The 25,022-nt window shown below is 54.3% G+C and overlaps 1 protein-coding gene across 2 annotated transcripts; it reads right to left on the reverse strand.

Annotated features, from left to right (window-relative positions):
* Positions 1-419: 419 nt before the first annotated feature.
* On the reverse strand, positions 420-21,412 carry LOC145340238 (polyamine-transporting ATPase 13A3-like). 2 transcript variants are annotated; one of them, XM_080184684.1, is made up of 10 exons: positions 21,322-21,412; positions 20,047-20,089; positions 17,310-17,419; positions 11,607-11,703; positions 10,516-10,588; positions 9,091-9,268; positions 6,908-7,107; positions 4,827-4,915; positions 913-993; positions 420-602 (listed from the first exon to the last, which is right to left on the reverse strand). In XM_080184684.1, exons 2-10 carry the CDS (start codon positions 20,074-20,076, stop codon positions 441-443), a joined length of 1,020 nt encoding a protein of 339 aa, XP_080040810.1. In that variant the 5' UTR covers positions 20,077-20,089; positions 21,322-21,412; the 3' UTR covers positions 420-440. The 2 variants fall into 2 exon arrangements, with proteins under 2 accessions (XP_080040810.1, XP_080040809.1); XM_080184683.1 differs by having other exon boundaries at positions 21,326-21,408.
* Positions 21,413-25,022: the final 3,610 nt, after the last annotated feature.

Consider the following 25,022-nt stretch of genomic DNA (forward strand, 5'->3'; position numbering starts at 1 on the left):
GTGGGTTTCCTCCGTGTGCTCCGGTGTTCTCCCACAGGTTAAGGGAACGGGTGGGAATAGGGCCTGGGTGAGATGTTGAGTTGGTGCAGATTTGGTGGGCCAAATGGGATCCTGTCCTAGTCTGAGTGCTTGCTGCACACTCACTTCCCGTGTCTGATGTAGAAGGGATGCCCAGGTCCCTTTGTACATTCACATCTCCCACCCTCGCACCCCTGAGATGAGAGAGGGGGCAGAGGGTGTTGGGTGGAGAATAGAGCGCGTGTACAGGAGGCTGCGTACTCTTAGATCAGTGACGTATCCACGCACGTGGGGAGTACACACACACTACGTGGGGAAACATGAGCAAACGGGGATGGCGGAAGGAGCCAGTCTGTGTAGGAAGGACAGCAGAGTCGGCAGAGGGTCAGTATAACCATTTATTGGGAAGAGTTGAGCTGGTGTTAGTGCACACTGTCCCGCTGTGATGGGGGCACAGAGACTGGGGGCCAGTTGGGGTCGTCCTCAAGCTCCTGATGGAGTCTCTTGTGTTTTACCAGTGAGGAGGATGGGCAGTGCATGTGGGCCAACCAGCTCCACAGGCGGTGATTATTGGTCAACACTTCCTGCAACGAGACACAACACTTCAGTCAGAGGCTCAGATCACAGTGCCCTTGTACCCCAAACTACCCCCCACCGTGCTGGAGGGCGGGGTACAGAGAGAGGGGGGAGACCGGGGAACGGGGGGACGGACGGAGAGAGCGGGGAACGGGGGGGACGGAGGGAGAGAGCGGGGAACGGGGGGACAGACAGAGAGAGCGGGGAACGGGGGGGACAGACAGGGATACAGAGCGAGGGGGCAGGCTGTACACTGTGATCTTTATACATTATGGTTCAGAATTGTTGATGAACGTATGGATCAGATCTGAAAATTACCTCCAGGAAAACAGAGAGAACAAAGTGAGCAATAACCATCAGCAGAATATAAATCCTCCAGATATACGGGATGCAGACAAACTGGGACAGACAGAGAGAGAGGAAAGTTATTAGTAACAGTTCCAGAAGTTGGTCATCACAACACATCAACTCTTAAACCAGGTGTGTGGCAAAGTGTGAGATTAAAACACAGACACACACATCCCGCGCACCCCCCGCTACCCCCCCCACCCCCACCCCCACCCCCACCCCCAACCCCAACACATCTCCAAACTGAGGCACAACAATCCCCCCTGCTCACCCAGTGCGGCACTCCCTCAGCACTGACCCTCTGACAGTGCGGCGCTCCCTCAGCACTGACCCTCTGACAGTGCGGCACTCCCTCAGCACTGACCCTCTGACAGTGCGGCGCTCCCTCAGCACTGACCCTCTGACAGTGCGGCACTCCCTCGGCACTGACCCTCTGACAGTGCGGCACTCCCTCAGCACTGACCCTCTGACAGTGCGGCACTCCCTCAGCACTGACCCTCTGACAGGGCGGCACTCCCTCAGCACCGACCCTCTGACAGTGTGGCACTCCCTCAGCACTGACCCTCTGACAGTGCGGCACTCCCTCAGCACTGACCCTCTGACAGGGCGGCGCTCCCTCAGCACTGACCCTCTGACAGGGCGGCACTCCCTCAGCACCGACCCTCTGACAGTGTGGCACTCCATCAGCACTGACCCTCTGACAGTGCGGCACTCCCTCAGCACTGACCCTCTGACAGTGCGGCACTCCCTCGGTACTGACCCTCTGACAGTGCGGCACTCCCTCGGCACCGACCCTCTGACAGTGCGGCACTCCCTCGGCACCGACCCTCTGACAGTGCGGCACTCCCTCAGCACTGACCCTCTGACAGGGCGGCACTCCCTCAGCACTGACCCTCTGACAGTGCGGCACTCCCTCAGCACCGACCCTCTGACAGTGTGGCACTCCATCAGCACTGACCCTCTGACAGTGCGGCACTCCCTCAGCACTGACCCTCTGACAGGGCGGCACTCCCTCAGCACCGACCCTCTGACAGTGCGGCACTCCCTCGGCACCGACCCTCTGACAGTGCGGCACTCCCTCAGCACTGACCCTCTGACAGTGCGGCGCTCCCTCAGCACTGACCCTCTGACAGTGCGGGGCTCCCTGGGTTGGGTTTGTGGTGCTGTGATGGGGGAGTTTATCTCAGAGGATGTGAGCTGAGTTGCCCCTGGAGTGTCCAGGGCAGGGGAGATGGGGAGGGATAAAAGGTGGTGGGTGTGGGGGGAGGCAGTGTTGGTCAGGGAAACAGTTACAGCAGGACTCAGGCAGGGGAGATTAGGGAGCTTGTCTACACAGGCCCTGTGGGTGGAACTGAGAAACAGGAAGGGTATGACCACATTAATGGGATTGTATTATAGACCACCCAATAATCAGCAAGAACTGGAGGGGAAAATCACAGAGAGATAGCTGACAACTATCGGAAACAGAAAGTTGTGATCGGGGATTTTAATTTTCCACGGGATAGACTGGGACTCACAGACTGTTAAAGGTTCAGACGGGATAGAGTTTGTAAAGGTGTTCAGGAGAATTTTCTACATGAGTATCTAGAGGTGCCAACTTGCGAGAGGATGGGATATTGGTTCTCCGATTGGGAAATGAGTTAGGGCAGGCGATGGATGTGAGGGAACAGTGATCAGAATGCCATGAGTTTCAACCTGATCCTGGATAAGGATCGATCCGGTCCTCGGGTCAAAGTTCTGAACTGGGAAAAAGGCCAGGTTTGATGGGATGAGAAGGGATGTGGGGAGTGTGGATTGGCACAGGCTGTTCTCTGGGAAGGATGGAAATGGAAAGTGGGTTGGAGAATGCAGAGTTTGTATGGTCCTGTCAGGATTAAAGGCAAAGTGAATTGGGATAAGGAACCTGGGTTCTGGAGGGAGATTGTAACACTGATATGGAGGAAGAGAGAGTTGTGTGAAATGTACAGGTCCAATGCTGGAGGAGTAACGAGGGAAATGAGGAGGGCTGAAAGAAGACAGGAGGTTGCTTTGGCAGACAGACTGAAGGGAAATCCAAAGAGCTTCTATCGGTGTGTAAGGAGCAAAAGGATAGTCAGGGATAGAATGGGTCCCGTTGAAGAGCAGAGTGGTAGACTGAGTATGGAACCAAAAGAGACGAGGGAGATATAAATGGGTTTTTTGTATCCGTATTTACTGGGGAAACGGGCATGGAGTCTCCAGGAAATTGGGCAAACAGGGAGGGAGGTCATGGAACCTTTACAGATTAAAGGGGAGGAGGTGCTGGCTGTCCTGAGGTAAATCAGAGTGGATAAATCCCCAGGACCAGACAGGATATTCCCACGGACCGTCAGGGAGGCTGGAGTTGAACCTGCAGGGGCCCTGGCAGACATATTTAAAATGTCAGTAGTCACCGGTGGGGGGGGGGAGGTGCCGGATGATTGGAGGGGGGATCATGTTGTTCCGTTGTTTCAAAAAGGTTCCAAAAGAAATCCGGGAAATGATAGACCAGTAAATTTGACATTGGTGGTTGACAAGTTATTGGAAGGTGTGATAAGGGATAGGGAGCTACAAATACTTGGATGGACAGGGACTTATTAGGGAGAGTCAACATGGCTTTCTGGGTGGTAGGTCATGTTTAACCAATCTATTAGAGTTTTTCAAGGAGGTTACCAGGAAAGTGGATGAAGGGAAGGCAGTGGATGTTGTCCACATGGATTTCAGTAAGGCCTTTGACAAGGTCCCACATGGGAGGTTAGTTAAGAAGGTTCAGTCGCTAGGTACACATGGAGAGGTAGTAAATTGGATTAGACACTGGCTCAATGGAAGAAGCCAGAGAGTGATACTGGAGGATTGCTTCTCTGAGTGCATGCCTGTAACTAGTGGTGTGCCGCAGGGATCAGTGCTGGGTCCATTGTTGCTTGTCATCTATATCAATGATCTGGATGATAATGTGGTAAATTGGATCAGCAAATTTGCTGATGATACAAAGATTGGAGGTGTGGTGGACAGTGAGGAAGGTTTTCAAATTTGCAGAGGGATTTGGAGCAGCTAGAAAAAGGGGCTGAAAAATGGCAGATGGAGTTTAATGCAGACAAGTGTGAGGTATTGTACTTTGGAAGGACAAACCAAGGAAGAAAATACAAGGTAAATGGCAGGACACTGAAGAGTGCAGCAGAACAGAGGGATCTGGGAATACAGATACATAATTCCCTTAAAGTGGTGGTCACAGGTAGATAGGGTCGTAAAGAATGCTTTTGGTACACTGGCCTTTATAATTCAAAGTATTGAGTGTAAGAGTTGGAATGTTATGGTGAGGTTGTGTGAGACATTGGTGAGACCGAATTTAGAGAACTGTGTGCAGTTTTGGTCACCCCATTACAGGAAGGATATTAATCAGGTTGAAAGAATGCAGAGAAGGTTTACAAGGATGTTGCCAGGACTTGAGAAACTGAGTTACAGAGAAAGGACTTTATTCCCTGGAGTGTAGAAGAATGAGGGGAGATTTGATAGAGGTGTATAAGATTATGATGGGTATAGAGAGAGTGAATGCAAGCAGGCTTTTTCCATTGAGGCTAGGGAAGAAAAAAAACTAGAGGATATGGGATAAGGGAGAAGGGGGAGAAGTTTAAAGGGAATATTAGGAGTGGGGCTTCTTCACACAGAGAGTGGTGGGAGTGTGGAATGAGCTGCCAGGTGAAGTGCTGAATGCGGGATCAGTTTTAACATTCAAGAAAACCTTGGACAGGTTCATGGATGAGAGGGGTGTGGAGGGATATGGTCCGGGTGCAGGTCAGTGGGACAAGGCAGAAAAATGGTTCAGCCTGTTTCTGAGCTGGAATGTTCTATGGGAGAAATGTCTGAAACAGCGATCAGTGATTTGTTACCTCGAAGAATGCGTCCAGACTACTGCTTGGGAAAAGCATGAGGAATAAGGTGAAGAGATAAAGTACAATGAGGACAGCCAGAAATAAATCTGTAAAAAAAAACAACAAGGAGATTCTTTATATCAAAGCTCAATAATCCCCCCCCCCCCCGTGGAAAAGATAATTTCTGAGTGTCACAAGTAGGCTGAGACTGCAATGGTTTCAGATAGACACAGCCCAGTGGGTTAACACTGCTGTCTCACAGTGCCAGGGACCTGGGTTTGATGGGGTCACTGTGTGACGTGTGCACATTCTCCCCGTGTCTGTGTGGGTTTTCTCCCACAGTCGGAAAGACCGTGCTGTATGAGCCGGGCTCAATTCTCCCTTGGTCTGACTCAACAGGTACCCAGCGGATTCTCACAGGATCTGTATTCCAGGAAGCCACAAGGAAGTGCACTTGTAACACAGATATACACACATCCCACCCGGCCCCCACATCACCCCCCCCACACACCACCCCCACACACACCACCCCCCACACACACCACCCCCACCCCCCACACACACCCACCAACACACACCACCCCCACCCCACACACACCCACCAACACACACCACCCCCACCCCCCACACACACCAACCAACACACACCACCCCCACCCCACACACCACCCCCCACACACACCACCCCCCCCACACACCCCCCCACACACACCACCCCCCACACACACCACCCCCACCCCCAACACACACCCACCAACACACACCACCCCCCCCCACACACACCCACCAACACACACCACCCCCCACACACACCACCCACACACACACCACCCCCCACACACACCACCCCCCCCCACACACCCCCCCCACACACACCACCCCCCACACACACCACCCCCACCCCCAACACACACCCACCAACACACACCACCCCCCCCCCACACACACCCACCAACACACACCCACCAACACACACCACCCCCACCCCACACACACCCACCAACACACACCACCCCCCCCCACACACCCCCCCCACACACACCACCCCCCACACACACCACCCCCACCCCCAACACACACCCACCAACACACACCACCCCCACCCCCAACACACACCCACCAACACACACCACCCCCCACACACACACACCCACCCACACACACCCCCACCCCACACACACCACCCCCCACACACACCACCCACCAACACACACCACCCCCACCCCACACACTACAAATCACAATTAGCTTTCAGATTTGAACTCTCAACTTCCCAGATCCCAATGAAATTCCCTCTCTTCTCCCTGTCCTGTTATTCACCCCCTCCTCTCACTCTCTCCCCTTCCCCTCCCGCACCCTCCAATTCCCCTCCCCCTCCGTCCAATTCCCCTCCCCCTCCTTCCCCTCCCTCCCTCCCCCTCCCCTCACACCCCCACCCCTCCCCCTCCCCTTCCCTCTCCCCTTCCCCCTCTTCCCTCTCCCCCTTCCCCCCCTCCCTCTCCCTCTTTTACTCTCCCCTCCCCCTCCCCCCTTCCCCCTCCCCTCCCCCCTCTCCTCCCTCCTCCCCCCTCCCCCCTTCCCCCTCCCCTTCCCCTCCCTCTCCCCTCCCTCCTCCCCTTCCCTCTCCCCTCCTCCCTCCCCTCCCCTCTCCCCTCTCCCCTCCCCCCTTCCCTCCCCTCTCCCCTTCCCTTCTCTTCCCTCTCCCCTCCACTCCCCTCCCCCCTCCCCCTCCCCCCTTCCCTTCACTCTCCTCTCCCCTTCCCTCTCCCCTCCTCCTCCTCCTCTCTCCCCTCCCGTCCTCCCCCTCCCCTCTCCTCTCCTCTCCCCCTCCCCCCTCCCCTTCCCGCTTCCGTCCCCCCCTCCCTCCTCCTCCTCTCCTTCCCTCCCCCTTCCCCTTCCATCCCCCTCCTCTTCCCTCCCCCCTCCTCTTCCCTCCCCCCTCCTCTTCCCTCCCTCTTCCCTCTTCCCTCTTCCCTTCCCTCCTCCTCCCCCCTCCTCCTCCTCCTCCCCTCCTCTCTCTCCCCCTCCCTCCCCCCATCCCCCTCCCTCCCCCCTCCCCCTCCCCCTCCTCCCCCCCCCTCCCCGCTGTGCCCACTCACAGTTGGTGGAGATGGGTTTGCGGAAGGGTTTTCCCATGGAGAATACGAAGGCGATGGTGATATATTGGAAGACGGAGACGAAGAAGACGGTGGTGTTGACGTAGTTACTGATTTTCCACTGCATGTTAAACAGAATCCCACTGCTGTTGTGGATGGGCCGGGATCTCATCCCATAGAACGTGTCGTTGGAGGAGCAGGCCCTGGGGGGGGGACAGATTCCATCAGCCATCACCCTGCTCCAGGGGGAGCCTTACCCCCCCCCACCCAATCCACAATCATCACCGAATCTCTCCCCCCACCCCCCCCACTGTCAACATCCTGGGGGTTACCATCACTGAATCCCCCCCACTATCAACATCCTGGGGGTTACCATCACTGAATCCCCCCCACTATCAACATCCTGGGGGTTACCATCACTGAATCCCCCCCCCCACTGTCAACATCCTGGGGGTTACCATCACTGAATCACCCCCACTATCAACATCCTGGGGGTTACCATCACTGAATCCCCCCCCCACTGTCAACATCCTGGGGGTTACCATCACTGAATCCCCCCCACTGTCAACATCCTGGGGGTTACCATCACTGAATCCCCCCCCCCCACTGTCAACATCCTGGGGGTTACCATCACTGAATCCCCCCCACTATCAACATCCTGGGGGTTACCATCACTGAATCCCCCCCCCCACTGTCAACATCCTGGGGGTTACCATCACTGAATCCCCCCCCCCCACTGTCAACATCCTGGGGGTTACCATCACTGAATCCCCCCCCCTACTATCAACATCCTGGGGGTTACCATCACTGAATCCCCCCCACTATCAACATCCTGGGGGTTACCATCACTGAATCCCCCCCCCCAACTGTCAACATCCTGGGGGTTACCATCACTGAATCCCCCCCCACTGTCAACATCCTGGGGGTTACCATCACTGAATCCCCCCCCCTACTATCAACATCCTGGGGGTTACCATCACTGAATCCCCCCCCCACTATCAACATCCTGGGGGTTACCATCACTGAATCCCCCCCCCACTGTCAACATCCTGGGGGTTACCATCACTGAATCCCCCCCCACTGTCAACATCCTGGGGGTTACCATCACTGAATCCCCCCCCACTGTCAACATCCTGGGGGTTACCATCACTGAATCCCCCCCCCACTATCAACATCCTGGGGGTTACCATCACTGAATCCCCCCCCCCCCACTGTCAACATCCTGGGGGTTACCATCACTGAATCCCCCCCACTGTCAACATCCTGGGGGTTACCATCACTGAATCCATCTTCCAAAATCAGAACCACTTCCATCCAGAAGGACACGGGGCAGCAGATACCTGGGGAACACCCCCACCTACAAGTTCCCCTCCGAGTCTCTCACCATCCTGACTGGGAAATATATCGGCCGTTCCTTCACCGTCACTGGGTCAAAATCCTGGAGCTCCCTCCCTAACGGCATTGTCAACCCACAGCACGTGGACTGCAGCGATTCAAGGAGGCAGCTCACCCCCCACCTTCTCAAGGGGCAACTAGGGATGGGTAATAAATACAGCTCACCCCCACCTTCTCAAGGGGCAACTAGGGATGGGTAATAAATACAGCTCACCCCCCACCTTCTCAAGGGGCAACTAGGGATGGGTAATAAATACAGCTCACCCCCACCTTCTCAAGGGGCAACTAGGGATGGGTAATAAATACAGCTCACCCCCACCTTCTCAAGGGGCAATGAGGGATGGGTAATAAATACAGCTCACCCCCACCTTCTCAAGGGGCAACTAGGGATGGGTAATAAATACAGCTCACCTCCACCTTCTCAAGGGGCAACTAGGGATGGGTAATAAATACAGCTCACCCCCACCTTCTCAAGGGGCAACTAGGGATGGGTAATAAATGCAGCTCACCCCCACCTTCTCAAGGGGTAACTAGGGATGGGTAATAAATACAGCTCACCCCCACCTTCTCAAGGGGCAACTAGGGATGGGTAATAAATACAGTTCACCCCCACCTTCTCAAGGGGTAACTAGGGATGGGTAATAAATACAGCTCACCCCCACCTTCTCAAGGGGTAACTAGGGATGGGTAATAAATACTGGCCCAGCCAGCGAGGCCCAGGTCCCAGAAATGAATAAAACGACATCCAGAGCCCCCACTGCTGTCTCACACACACACACATTGCCACCTACCATGCCCCCTGGTCCCAGGAGTTGTACCAGGGTTGAACCTGCACCAAGAGGAAGCCAATCATCTGGAAGGTGGAGCAGAGGGCGATGTGCATCAAGACCGACAGGAGCAGCTGGGGTGACACCAGGTTGGCATTCGGTCGCTGGGGCACCAAGTGTTCATACGCCTTGTTCCGGCTCACTGAGGGGGGAGACGGAGAGAGAGAGAGGGGGGGGTGGTGAGGCTGGCACAGATATCAAACCCCATTGCATCGCAGACTCCAACCCTCTCCCCCCACCCCCAATCCAGTAGAACAGCCTGACAAGGGGCCATTTGGCCCATCCAGCGCCATTCTAGCAGCAGCAATTCAGATCCCGGTTCTCCCAGGAGCAGGAGAAGGCCATTTGGCCCATCCAGCCTGTTCCTCCAGTCAATACTATCATGTCTGATCTTGGACTCCATTTTCCCACCCGCTTCCCCGTATCCCTGAAATCCCCCAGAGTCCAAAGATCTGTCTGTCCCACAGCTGTAGATAAATTTAACGATGGAGCGTCTACAACCCTCTGGGGTACAGAATTCCAGAGATTCACAACCCTCCGAGTGAAGAAATATCTCCCCATTCCAGTCCTAAACGGCCGCCCCCTTCCCCCTGAGACTGTCCCCCCACTGACCAGCAGGAAACAATTTCTCAGCATCCAGCTTCAGGATCCTGTACCTTTCTCACTGAGATCACCTCCCATTCCATAGACCATAGAAAGCATCCTTTCTGGTTGTATCACAGCTTGGTCTGGGCTCCTGCTCTGCCCAAGACCACAAAGAACTACAAAAGGATCGTGAATGTAACCCAATCCATCACACAAACCAGCCTCCCATCCACTGACTCTGTCTACACTTCCCGCTGCCTCGGGGAAAAGCAGCCAGGATAATTAAGGACCCCACACACCCCGGACATTCTCTCTCCACCTTCTTCTGTCGGGAAAAAGATACAAAAGTCTGAGGTCCCGTACCGACTGACTCAAGAACAGCTTCTTCCCTGCTGCTGTCAGACTTTTGAATGGACCTACCTTGCATTTAAGTTGATCTTTCTCTACACCCTCGCTATGACTGTAACACTACATTCTACACCCTCTCCTTTCCTTCTCTATGAACAGTATGCTTTGTCTGTGTAGCTCACAAGAAACAATACTTTTCACTGTATCGCAGGACACGTGACAATAATAAATCAAATCCGAACAGGAGGACACTGAGAAGGGGGGGGAGCAAAGGGGGGGGATGAAGGCGGGGGGGATGAAGTGGGGGGGGGATGAAGTGGGGGGGACATGAAGGCGGGCAGATGAAGTGGGGGGGAGATGAAGGCGGGGATGAAGGGGGGGGGATTGTTACTGGGCAGGAGGGGGAGAGGGATTGTCAGTCAGCGCAGGAGGAGGGGGGGATTCAGATTCTCCTACTTGTTATAGCAATGGCGCTGGTGATAAACAGATCCTCATACAGGAACTCCCAGTTCCCCAAGTTACTCGAGATCTGAAATGAAAAGACAGAGAGATTAGAACAGAGAGACCTGAGGCACTGATCCCCCCGTCCGCACAATCCCCCCCCGTCCGCACAATCCCCCCCGTCTGCACAATCCCCCTCCCGTCCGCACAATCCCCCCCGTCCGCACAATCCCCCCCCGTCCGCACAATCCCCCCCCCGTCCACACAATCCCCCCCCCGTCCGCACAATCCCCCCCCGTCCGCACAATCCCCCTCCCGTCCGCACAATCCCCCCCGTCCGCACAATCCCCCCCCCCCGTCCGCACAATCCCCCCCCGTCCGCACAATCCCCCCCGTCCGCACAATCCCCCCCGTCCGCACAATCCCCCCCGTCCGCACAATCCCCCCCGTCCGCACAATCCCCCCCCCCGTCCGCACAATCCCCCCCGTCCGCACAATCCCCCTCCCGTCCGCACAATCCCCCCCGTCCGCACAATCCCCCCCCCGTCCGCACAATCCCCCCCGTCCGCACAATCCCCCCCCCCGTCCGCACAATCCCCCCCGTCCGCACAATCCCCCTCCCGTCCGCACAATCCCCCCCGTCCGCACAATCCCCCCCCCCGTCCGCACAATCCCCCCCGTCCGCACAATCCCCCCCGTCCGCACAATCCCCCCCCCCGTCCGCACAATCCCCCCCGTCCGCACAATCCCTCCCCGTCCGCACAATCCCCCCGTCCGCACAATCCCCCCCGTCCGCACAATCCCTCCCCGTCCGCACAATCCCCCCCGTCCGCACAATCCCCGCACTGTCAGAGGGTGAGTGCTGAGGGAGTGCCGCACTGTCAGAGGGTCAGTGCTGAGGGAGTGCCTCACTGTCAGAGGGTCAGTGCTGAGGGAGTGCCGCACTGTCAGAGGGTCAGTGCTGAGGGAGCGCCGCACTGTCAGAGGGTCAGTGCTGAGGGAGCACCGCACTGTCAGAGGGTCAGTACCGAGGGAGTGCCGCACTGTCAGAGGGTCAGTTTGTCTGGAGTAAAGAGCATTCTGAAACCCAAACATCCAATACTCACATAGTAGAGAATGAGGACACTAACATACTGGATCATACTGTACAGAGCCATGTACTTAAAAGCACAGAAAGAGGTGACCAGTGCAGCACGACCCTCCCTGTAACACAAAAATAATACAGATTAAACCACAGCTTAGATACAGAGTAAAGCTCCCTCTACACTGTCCCCCCATCAAACACTCCCAGGACAGGTACAGCACGGGGTTACATACAGAGTAAAGCTCCCTCTACACTGTCCCCCCATCAAACACTCCCAGGACAGCTACAGCACGGGGTTAGATACAGAGTAAAGCTCCCTCTACACTGTCCCCCATCAAACACTCCCAGGACAGGGACAGCACAGGGTTAGATACAGAGTAAAGCTCCCTCTACACTGTCCCCCCATCAAACACTCCCAGGACAGGGACAGCACAGGGTTAGATGCAGAGTAAAGCTCCCTCTACACTGTCCCCCATCAAACACTCCCAGGACAGGTACAGCATGGGGTTAGATACAGAGTAAAGCTCTCTCTACACTGTCCCCATCAAACACTCCCAGGACAGGTACAGCACGGGGTTAGATACAGAGTAAAGCTCCCTCTACACTGTCCCCCATCAAACACTCCCAGGACAGGTGCAGCACGGGGTTAGATAGAGAGTAAAGCTCCCTCTACACTGTCCCCCATCAAACACTCCCAGGACAGGTACAGCACGGGGTTAGATACAGAATAAAGCTCCCTCTACACTGTCCCCCATCAAACACTCCCAGGACAGGTACAGCATGGGGTTAGATACAGAGTAAAGCTCTCTCTACACTGTCCCCATCAAACACTCCCAGGACAGGTACAGCACGGGGTTAGATACAGAGTAAAGCTCCCTCTACACTGTCCCCCATCAAACACTCCCAGGACAGGTGCAGCACGGGGTTAGATACAGAGTAAAGCTCCCTCTACACTGTCCCCCATCAAACACTCCCAGGACAGGTACAGCACGGGGTTAGATACAGAGTAAAGCTCCCTCTACACTGTCCCCCATCAAACACTCCCAAAACAGGGACAGCACGGGGTTAGATACAGAGTAAAGCTCCCTCTACACTGTCCCCCATCAAACACTCCCAAAACAGGGACAGCATGGGGTTAGATACAGAGTAAAGCTCTCTCTACACTGTCCCCCCATCAAACACTCCCAGGACAGGTACAGCACGGGGTTAGATACAGAGTAAAGCTCCCTCTACACTGTCCCCATCAAACACTCCCAGGACAGGTACAGCATGGGGTTAGATACAGAGTAAAGCTCCCTCTACACTGTCCCCCATCAAACACTCCCAGGACAGGGACAGCACGGGGTTAGATACAGAGTAAAGCTCCCTCTACACTGTCCCCATCAAACACTCCCAGGACAGGTACAGCACGGGGTTAGATACAGAGTAAAGCTCCCTCTACACTGTCCCCATCAAACAATCCCAGGACAGGTACAGCACAGGGTTAGATACAGAGTAAAGCTCTCTCTACACTGTCCCCATCAAACACTCCCAGGACAGGTACAGCACGGGGTTAGATACAGAGTAAAGCTCCCTCTACACTGTCCCCCATCAAACACTCCCAGGACAGGTGCAGCACGGGGTTAGATACAGAGTAAAGCTCCCTCTACACTGTCCCCCATCAAACACTCCCAGGACAGGTACAGCACGGGGTTAGATACAGAGTAAAGCTCCCTCTACACTGTCCCCCATCAAACACTCCCAAAACAGGGACAGCACGGGGTTAGATACAGAGTAAAGCTCTCTCTACACTGTCCCCCCATCAAACACTCCCAGGACAGGTACAGCACGGGGTTAGATACAGAGTAAAGCTCCCTCTACACTGTCCCCATCAAACACTCCCAGGACAGGTACAGCATGGGGTTAGATACAGAGTAAAGCTCCCTCTACACTGTCCCCCATCAAACACTCCCAGGACAGGTACAGCATGGGGTTAGATGCAGAGTAAAGCTCCCTCTACACTGTCCCCCCATCAAACACTCCCAGGACAGGTACAGCATGGGGTTAGATACAGAGTAAAGCTCCCTCTACACTGTCCCCATCAAACACTCCCAGGACAGGTACAGCACGGGGTTAGATACAGAGTAAAGCTCCCTCTACACTATCCCCCCATCAAACACTCCCAGGACAGGGACAGCACGGGGTTAGATACAGAGTAAAGCTCCCTCTACACTGTCCCCCCATCAAACACTCCCAGGACAGGGACAGCACGGGGTTAGATACAGAGTAAAGCTCCCTCTACACTGTCCCCATCAAACACTCCCAGGACAGGTACAGCACGGGGTTAGATACAGAGTAAAGCTCCCTCTACACTGTTCCCATCAAACACTCCCAGGACAGGTACAGCACGGGGTTAGATACAGAGTAAAGCTCCCTCTACACTGTCCCCATCAAATACTCCCAGGACAGGTACAGCACGGGGTTAGATACAGAGTAAAGCTCCCTCTACACTGTCCCCATCAAATACTCCCAGGACAGGTACACCACGGGGTTAGATACAGAGTAAAGCTCCCTCTACACTGTCCCCCATCAAACACTCCCAGGACAGGTACACCACGGGGTTAGATACAGAGTAAAGCTCCCTCTACACTGTCCCCCCATCAAACACTCCCAGGACAGGTACAGCACGGGGTTAGATACAGAGTAAAGCTCCCTCTACACTGTCCCCCATCAAACACTCCCAGGACAGGTACACCACGGGGTTAGATACAGAGTAAAGCTCCCTCTACACTGTCCCCCATCAAACACTCCCAGGACAGGTACAGCACGGGGTTAGATACAGAATAAAGCTCCCTCTACACTGTCCCCCATCAAACACTCCCAGGACAGGTACAGCACGGGGTTAGATACAGAGTAAAGCTCCCTCTACACTGTCCCCCATCAAACACTCCCAGGACAGGTACAGCACGGGGTTAGATACAGAGTAAAGCTCCCTCTACACTGTCCCCCCATCAAACACTCCCAGGACAGGTACAGCACAGGGTTAGATACAGAGTAAAGCTCCCTCTACACTGTCCCCATCAAACACTCCCAGGACAGGTACAGCACGGGGTTAGATACAGAGTAAAGCTCCCTCTACACTGTCCCCCCATCAAACACTCCCAGGACAGGTACAGCACGGGGTTAGATACAGAGTAAAGCTCCCTCTACACTGTCCCCCCCATCAAACACTCCCAGGACAGGTACACACAGGGTTAGATACAGAGTAAAGCTCCCTCTACACTGTCCCCCATCAAACACTCCCAGGACAGGTACAGCACGGGGTTAGATACAGAGTAAAGCTCCCTCTACACTGTCCCCCCATCAAACACTCCCAGGACAGGTACAGCACGGGGTTAGATACAGAGTAAAGCTCCCTCTACACTGTCCCCATCAAACACTCCCAGGACAGGGACAGCACGGGGTTAGATACAGTGTAAAGCTCCCTCTACACTGTCCCCATCAAACACTCCCAGGACAGGTACAGCACGGGGTTAGATACAGAGTAAAGCTCCCTCTACACTGTCCCCATCAAACACTCCCAGGACAGGTACAGCACGGGGTTAGATACAGAGTAAAGCTCCCTCTACACTGTCCCCCCATCAAACACTCCCAGGACAGGTACAGCACAGGGTTAGATACAGAGTAAAGCTCCCTCTACACTGTCCCCATCAAACACTCCCAGGACAGGTACAGCACGGGGTTAGATACAGAGTAAAGCTCCCTCTACACTGTCCCCCCATCAAACACTCCCAGGACAGGTACAGCACGGGGTTAGATACAGAGTAAAGCTCCCTCTACACTGTCCCCCCCATCAAACACTCCCAGGACAGGTACACACAGGGTTAGATACAGAGTAAAGCTCCCTCTACACTGTCCCCCATCAAACACTCCCAGGACAGGTACAGCACGGGGTTAGATACAGAGTAAAGCTCCCTCTACACTGTCCCCCCATCAAACACTCCCAGGACAGGTACAGCACGGGGTTAGATACAGAGTAAAGCTCCCTCTACACTGTCCCCATCAAACACTCCCAGGACAGGTACAGCACGGGGTTAGATACAGAGTAAAGCTCCCTCTACACTGTCCCCCCATCAAACACTCCCAGGACAGGTACAGCACGGGGTTAGATACAGAGTAAAGCTCCCTCTACACTGTCCCCCATCAAACACTCCCAGGACAGGTACAGCACGGGGTTAGATACAGTGTAAAGCTCCCTCTACACTGTCCCCATCAAACACTCCCAGGACAGGTACAGCACGGGGTTAGATACAGAGTAAAGCTCCCTCTACACTGTCCCCCCATCAAACACTCCCAGGACAGGTACAGCACGGGGTTAGATACAGAGTAAAGCTCCCTCTACACTGTCCCCCCATCAAACACTCCCAGGACAGGTACAGCACGGGGTTAGATACAGAGGAAAGCTCCCTCTACACTGTCCCCCCATCAAACACTCCCAGGACAGGTACAGCACGGGGTTAGATACAGAGTAAAGCTCCCTCTACACTGTCCCCCCCATCAAACACTCCCAGGACAGGTACAGCATGGGGTTAGATACAGAGTAAAGCTCCCTCTACACTGTCCCCCCATCAAACACTCCCAGGACAGGTACAGCACAGGGTTAGATACAGAGTAAAGCTCCCTCTACACTGTCCCCCCATCAAACACTCCCAGGACAGGTACAGCACGGGGTTAGATACAGAGTAAAGCTCCCTCTACACTGTCCCCCATCAAACACTCCCAGGACAGGTACAGCACGGGGTTAGATACAGTGTAAAGCTCCCTCTACACTGTCCCCATCAAACACTCCCAGGACAGGTACAGCACGGGGTTAGATACAGAGTAAAGCTCCCTCTACACTGTCCCCCCATCAAACACTCCCAGGACAGGTACAGCACGGGGTTAGATACAGAGTAAAGCTCCCTCTACACTGTCCCCCCATCAAACACTCCCAGGACAGGTACAGCACGGGGTTAGATACAGAGGAAAGCTCCCTCTACACTGTCCCCCCATCAAACACTCCCAGGACAGGTACAGCACGGGGTTAGATACAGAGTAAAGCTCCCTCTACACTGTCCCCCCCATCAAACACTCCCAGGACAGGTACAGCATGGGGTTAGATACAGAGTAAAGCTCCCTCTACACTGTCCCCCCATCAAACACTCCCAGGACAGGTACAGCACAGGGTTAGATACAGAGTAAAGCTCCCTCTACACTGTCCCCCCATCAAACACTCCCAGGACAGGTACAGCACGGGGTTAGATACAGAGTAAAGCTCCCTCTACACTGTCCCCATCAAACACTCCCAGGACAGGTACAGCACGGGGTTAGATACAGAGTAAAGCTCCCTCTACACTGTCCCCATCAAACACTCCCAGGACAGGTACAGCACGGGGTTAGATACAGAGTAAAGCTCCCTCTACACTGTCCCCCCATCAAACACTCCCAGGACAGGTACAGCACGGGGTTAGATACAGAGTAAAGCTCCCTCTACACTGTCCCCCCATCAAACACTCCCAGGACAGGTACAGCACGGGGTTAGATACAGAGTAAAGCTCCCTCTACACTGTCCCCCCATCAAACACTCCCAGGACAGGTACAGCACAGGGTTAGATACAGAGTAAAGCTCCCTCTACACTGTCCCCCCATCAAACACTCCCAGGACAGGTACAGCACGGGGTTAGATACAGAGGATAATGCCACTTACTTGATTAGAATGGGGACACACTCAATGGTCGGCAGTTTGGAGGTGAATGGGGAGGCCACAGATGCTTCCAGCTGGGAGAGTGAGATTCCCACATGGGCCGTCTTCAACGCCTGGGGAAAAACAGGGAGGAGAACACCGTAAGAGTGTCAGGGGCAGAAGCAGGGAATCCACACTGGCTCCTTCCAACACATGAGGAGGGTGAGTGAGATACAGGGGGAGGGCGTGCAGAGGGTAGGCTGGTTCCTGTGCAGGATTCGAGTAAACCGGACAGATGTGAGGTGTTCCAGATGTGTTCTTCCTCTCTCCAAAATATCCCCATCTGCATCCCAGAACAACACATCAGTCACAGTCCGGCACGCAGCCTACACCAGCCTCCCAGCCATTAACTCTGTCTATCATCCTTTCTGGTTGTATCACAGCTTGGTCTGGGCTCCTGCTCTGCCCAAGACCACAAGGAACTACAAAAGGTCGTGAATGTCGCCCAATCCATCACACAAACCAGCCTCCCATCCACTGACTCTGTCTACACTTCCCGCTGCCTCGGGGAAAAGCAGCCGGCATAATTAAGGACCCCCCCCACACACCCCGGACATTCTCTCTTCCACCTTCTTCCATCAGGAAAAAGATACAAAAGTCTGAGGTCCCGTACCGACCGACTCAAGAACAGCTTCTTCCCTGCTGCTGTCAGACTTTTGAATGGACCTACCTCACATTAAGTTGATCTTTCTCTACACCCTAGCTGTGACTGTAACACTACATTCTACACCCTCTCCTTTCCTTCTCTATGAACAGTATGCTTTGTCTGTGTAGCGCGCAAGAAACAATACTTTTCACTGTATCCCAGTGTACGTGACAATAATAAATCAAATCAAAGAGAGAGACAGAGAGAGAAGCCAGCTCAGACAATAGGGATATCAGTTATACAGTCCCTACAGTACCACAGCAGGCCATTCAGCCCAAACAATCCCACCCAGGCCCTATCTCTGTAACCCCACACATTTACTTTGTTATTCCCCCTGACACTAAGGGACAATTTACCATGGCCAATCCACGTAACCTACACATCTTTGGACACTAAGGGGCAATTTAGCATGGCCAATCCACGTAACCTACACATCTTTGGACATTAAGGGGCAATTTAGCATGGCCAATCCATCCTAACCTACACATCTTTGGACACTAAGGGACAATTTAGCATGGCCAATCCACCCTAACCTACACATCTTTGGACATTAAGGGGCAATTTAGCATGGCCAATCCCCCCTAACCTACACATCTTTGGACACTAAGGGGCAATTTAGCATGGCCAATCCCCCTAACCCGCACATCTTTGGACACTAAGGGGCAATTTAGCATGGCCAATCCCCCTAACCCGCACATCTTTGGACACTAAGGGACAATTTAGCATGGCCAATCCACCCTAACCTGCACATCTTTGGACACTAAGGGACAATTTATCATGGCCAATCCACCCTAACCTACACATCTTTGGACACTAAGGGACAATTTAGCATGGCCAATCCCCCCTAACCTACACATCTTTGGCCACTAAGGGACAATTTAGCATGGCCAATCCACCTTAATGTACACATCTTTGGAGTTTCTGTGTTGCTGATCTTTCATTAATTCGGTTATGAGACACAGCACTGGGTTTCGTTGTGAACGAGTGCTATCTCCCGTACGTGTCTCTCATTCTCTTTTAGCTGAAGCTATGCAACAAATCATTACGTGTTTTATTCATCCCTGGGACACAGGTGTCGCTGGCTGGGTCCAGCATTTATTGCCCATCCCTAGTTGCCCTCGAAAGGCAGTTGAGAGTCACCCACATTGCTGTGTCTCTGGAGTCACATGTAGGCCAGACCGGGGTAAGGACGGCAGATTTCCTTCCCTAAAGGAACCAGATGGGTTTTTCCCACAATGGGTCATCAGGAGATTCTTAATTCTAGATATTTTTTACTGAATTCAAATTCCACTGTCTGCCGTGGCGGGATTCGAACCCGGGTCCCCCAGAAACATTAGATGAGTTTCTGGATTAATAGTCGAGTGATAATACCACTGGGCCACCAGCTCCCCTGTTGAGCAGGGTGGATATGGGGAGGATTCTTCCTCTCATTGTAGATTCTAGATCAAATTTTGGAATCAGGGGATTTAGAAGTTGATTTGAGTGACAAGTGAGCTTACATTAACACGGCAATGAAGTTACTGTGAAAATCCCCCACACTCCGGCGCCTGTTCGGGTAACACTGAGGGAGAAATTAGCAAGCGACCCGCATGTCTTTCAGACTGTGGGAGGAAACCCACGCAGACACGGGGAGAACGTGCAGTCTCCACACAGACAGTGACCTGAGCCGGGAATCGAACCCGGGTCTGTGATGCTGTGAGGCAGCAGCGCTAACCCACTGTGCCACCCTGTGCCGGGGTGGAGGAGGACACTCCCATCTCCGAGGATTGTTACCCTGTGGAGCAGTGGGGGGGTGCTGTGGGACATGGAATCTACTCAAAGTGGGGTCAGAGAGAGTTTTGATTGATAAGGGAGTCAGAGTGATGGGGGGGGGAGGGAGGAGCGGCGGGGAGGGGAGGAGTCAGGGCAGAGGGGAACGCTAATAACTTGCGAAACGAATAAACTTTGAAAGTGAATAGTGGGAGTGGGCTGGTGGGAGGATTGGGTTCCGCCGCGATGCCCAACGTGGTCGAATAGCCCTCAGGGAAAACTGGCCAAGAGCGTGGACAGACTCACCCCGCAGTCATTGGCTCCGTCGCCACACATTCCAACAACGTAACTGTCCCGACAGAAAACAAAACAGAGGATAGTGTTACTGTGCAAGGAACGGTGACATTTCACTCTGCTCATTTCAAATTCATTCTCACAATCCCAGCACCGCTGCCCAGGACACCACTTACTGCCCATCCCTAACTGCCCCCTGACAAGGTGGTGGTAAGCCCCCCCCCAACCTTCCCTGAATGGCCTCCAACCCGTGTGGGGTAGGTACACCCACAGTGCTGTTAGGGAGGGAATTCCAGGATTTTGACCCAGTGACGGTGAAGGAACGGCCGATATATTTCCCAGTCAGGATGGTGAGAGGCTCGGAGGGGAACTTGTAGGTGGGGGTGTTCCCCAGGTATCTGCTGCCCCGTGTCCTTCTGGATGGAAGTGGGTTTGGAAGGTGCTGTCTCAGGAGCCTTGGTGAGTCGCTGCAGTGCATCTTGTAGATGGTACACACGGCTGTCACTGAGGGTCGGTGGATGTTTATAAAATTTAAAACCTCGGACATTCTCTCTTCCACCTTCTTCCGTCGGGAAAAAGATACAAAAGTCTGAGGTCCCGTACCGACCGACTCAAGAACAGCTTCTTCCCTGCTGCTGTCAGACTTTTGAATGGACCTACCTCACATTAAGTTGATCTTTCTCTACACCCTCACTGTGACTGTAACACTACATTCTGCACTCTCTCCTTTCCTTCTCTATGAACGGTATGCTTTATATAGTGCATGACAAACAATACTTTTCACTGTATCCCAGTACATGTGACAATAATAAATCAATTTAGAAAAAAATAAGCAGCTTAAAACTCAGTAGAAGATTCGGGGGGGGTGGTTTGGGAGGGAGGGGTTGGTGCACAGGGCAGTATTGTACCCAGTCCAAAGCCCAGTTAACCATCTGACCCAGGGAGGTTCTCCGGGCATCTGGACTGGAGAAATGGAGAAACATGCTGAGGGAATGGACAGAGCCAGTGGTTACACCTGTCACATCCCAGGGTGGGGGGGAGAGAGCGAGGGAGGGGGGGCTGGGGTGGGGGGAAGAGCGAGGGAGGGGGGCACGGGGAGGGGGAAGAGCGAGGGAGGGGGGCGTGGGGGGGGGGAGAGCGAGGGAGGGGGCGGGGGGGGGAGCGAGGGAGGGGGCGGGGGGGGGAGAGTGAGGGAGGGGGCGGGGGGGGTACAGGAACAGGAGGTGCCCCAGTGCGTGGCCTCCGACGGGAAAAGACAGAGAGTTGAGAAGCTGAGCTGTAACTCACGCACTCCAAACTCTGCAGGGATTTAATAAGCTTGGTTTTCATATCCGGGGACATTCTCGCAAAGACTGTGCCATACAACGTCACCTGTGGGAGGGGGGAGAGAGAGAGGGGGGGGGCAGAGAGCGAGAGAGGGGGGGGGGCAGAGAGAGAGGGGGGGGGAGAGAGAGAGAGAGGGGGGGACAGAGAGAGCGGGGGGGAGAGAGAGAGGGGGGGGGAGAGAGAGAGAGAGAGGGGGGGGGACAGAGAGAGAGGGGGGGAACAGAGAGAGAGAGGGGGACAGAGAGAGCGGGGGGGGGAGAGAGAGAGAGAGGGGGGGACAGAGAGAGCGGGGGGGAGAGAGAGAGGGGGGGGGGAGAGAGAGAGAGGGGGGAGAGAGAGAGAGAGGGGGGGACAGAGAGAGCGGGGGGGAGAGAGAGAGGGGGGGGGGGAGAGAGAGAGGGGGGGGGACAGAGAGAGAGGGGGGGAACAGAGAGAGAGGGGGGGACAGAGAGAGAGAGGGGGGACAGAGAGAGCGGGGGGGGACAGAGAGAGAGAGGGGGGGACAGAGAGAGAGAGGGGGGGACAGAGAGAGAGAGGGGGGACAGAGAGAGAGAGGGGGGGACAGAGAGAGAGAGGGGGGGACAGAGAGAGAGAGGGGGGGACAGAGAGAGAGAGGGGGGGACAGAGAGAGAGAGGGGGGGACAGAGAGAGAGAGGGGGGGACAGAGAGAGAGGGGGGGAGAGAGGGGGGCAGAGAGAGAGAGGGGGGGAGAGAGAGGGGGGGCAGAGAGAGGGGGGGGCAGAGAGGGGGGGGGCAGAAAGAGGGGGGGGGCAGAGAGGGGGGGGGCAGAGAGAGGGGGTGCAGAGAGAGGGGGGGCAGAGAGAGGGGGGGGCAGAGAGAGGGGGGGGCAGAGAGAGGGGAATGTAGACGAAGGGGTAATAAAGATGGAGGCAGAAAGCAGTGAGGGAGGAAGTGAGTGATGGAGAAGAGGAGGGGGTGTGGAGTGGGGGAGGAGGGGGTGTGGAGTGGGGGAGGAGGGGGTGTGGAGTGGGGGGGGGAGGGAGATTATTAGTCAGCTGGGTCAGTGAGAAACCCCTTCCCCCTTTTACTCACAGCCTGAGCTCTGCCAAGGCTCACCACCCCACTCCCCACCCCCACCCCTCCCTCTGATGTTCCCGATCCCTCCCTCCCTCCCTCCTCAGGACTGGGATTCTCAGCAACTCCCCCTTTCCCAGAGACTGCCCTTCCCTCAGCACCCAGAGACCGTGGCTGGGATAGTCGACCATGGGAGGAAGCACAGTGCTGTATCCCACCCCAGCAGGGTGGGGAAGTCGGACTGTCCTCCAACCCCCCTCCGTGCCCCCCCCCGCTCTGAGCTACACCAAACCAGTGTTAATGGTGGGCCGTGTTCCAGACTAGCTCGGTCAGTACAGAGCCAGGATTGACCCTCACACTGTGGGCTGGAGTTCTCTAACCTCCCAGCAGGACACTGACCTGTCCCTGGAGCTGGGCAATCCCCCCAGTACACGAGGAGGCCATTTGGCCCATTCAGACCGTACTGACAGAGAGTTTAACCCAGGCCCTCTGCCTCAACCTATCCCCAGAACCTCTCACACTCACCATGGCCAATCCCCCTAACCTACACATCTTTGGACACTAAGGGACAATTTAGCATGGCCAATCCCCCTAACCTACACATCTTTGGACACTAAGGGACAATTTAGCATGGCCAATCCACCCTAACCTGCACATCTTTGGACACTAAGGGACAATTTAGCATGGCCAATCCCCCTAACCTGCACATCTTTGGACACTAAGGGACAATTTAGCATGGCCAATCCCCCTAACCTGCACATCTTTGGACACTAAGGGGCAATTTAGCATGACCGATCCACCTAACCTACACATCTTTGGACACTAAGAGGCAATTTAGCATGGCCAATCCACCTAACCTGCACATCTTTGGACACTAAGGGGCAATTTAGCATGACCAATCCACCCTAACCTGCATATCTTTGGACACTAAGGGACAATTTAGCATGGCCAATCCCCCTAACCTACACATCTTTGGACACTAAGGGGCAATTTAGCATGGCCAATCCACCCTAACCTGTACATCTTTGGACACTAAGGGACAATTTAGCATGGCCAATCCACCTAACCTGCACATCTTTGGACACTAAGGGGCAATTTAGCATGACCAATCCACCCTAACCTGCATATCTTTGGACACTAAGGGACAATTTAGCATGGCCAATCCCCCTAACCTACACATCTTTGGACACTAAGGGGCAATTTAGCATGGCCAATCCACCCTAACCTGTACATCTTTGGACACTAAGGGACAATTTAGCATGGCCAATCCCCCTAACCTACACAGCTTTGGACACTAAGGGACAATTTAGCACGGCCAATCCACCCTAACCTGCACATCTTTGGACACTAAGGGACAATTTAGCATGGCTCATTCCCCTAACCTACACATCTTTGGACACTAAGGGGCAATTTAACATGGCCAATCCACCTAACCTGCACATCTTTGGACACTAAGGGACAATTTAGCATGGCCAATCCACCTAACCTGCACATCTTTGGACACTAAGGGGCAATTTAGCATGGCCAATCCACCCTAACCTGCACATCTTTGGACACTAAGGGGCAATTTAGCATGACCAATCCACCCTAACCTACACATCTTTGGACACTAAGGGACAATTTAGCATGGCCAATCCACCCTAACCTGCACATCTTTGGACACTAAGGGACAATTTAGCATGGCCAATCCCCCTAACCTGCACATCTTTGGACACTAAGGGACAATTTAGCATGGCCAATCCCCCTAACCTGCACATCTTTGGACACTAAGGGGCAATTTAGCATGACCAATCCACCTAACCTACACATCTTTGGACACTAAGAGGCAATTTAGCATGGCCAATCCACCTAACCTGCACATCTTTGGACACTAAGGGGCAATTTAGCATGACCAATCCACCCTAACCTGCATATCTTTGGACACTAAGGGACAATTTAGCATGGCCAATCCCCCTAACCTACACATCTTTGGACACTAAGGGGCAATTTAGCATGGCCAATCCACCCTAACCTGTACATCTTTGGACACTAAGGGACAATTTAGCATGGCCAATCCACCTAACCTGCACATCTTTGGACACTAAGGGGCAATTTAGCATGACCAATCCACCCTAACCTGCATATCTTTGGACACTAAGGGACAATTTAGCATGGCCAATCCCCCTAACCTACACATCTTTGGACACTAAGGGGCAATTTAGCATGGCCAATCCACCCTAACCTGTACATCTTTGGACACTAAGGGACAATTTAGCACGGCCAATCCACCCTAACCTGCACATCTTTGGACACTAAGGGACAATTTAGCATGGCCAATCCCCCTAACCTACACAGCTTTGGACACTAAGGGGCAATTTAGCATGGCCAATCCACCCTAACCTGTACATCTTTGGACACTAAGGGACAATTTAGCATGGCCAATCCACCTAACCTGCACATCTTTGGACACTAAGGGACAATTTAGCACGGCCAATCCACCCTAACCTGCACATCTTTGGACACTAAGGGACAATTTAGCATGGCTCATTCCCCTAACCTACACATCTTTGGACACTAAGGGGCAATTTAACATGGCCAATCCACCTAACCTGCACATCTTTGGACACTAAGGGACAATTTAGCATGGC

Source organism: Carcharhinus amblyrhynchos, unplaced genomic scaffold, assembly GCF_965287045.1.
Source record: "Carcharhinus amblyrhynchos unplaced genomic scaffold, sCarAmb.v2.hapA scaffold_864, whole genome shotgun sequence".
NCBI classification, from domain to species: Eukaryota; Metazoa; Chordata; class Chondrichthyes; order Carcharhiniformes; family Carcharhinidae; genus Carcharhinus; species Carcharhinus amblyrhynchos.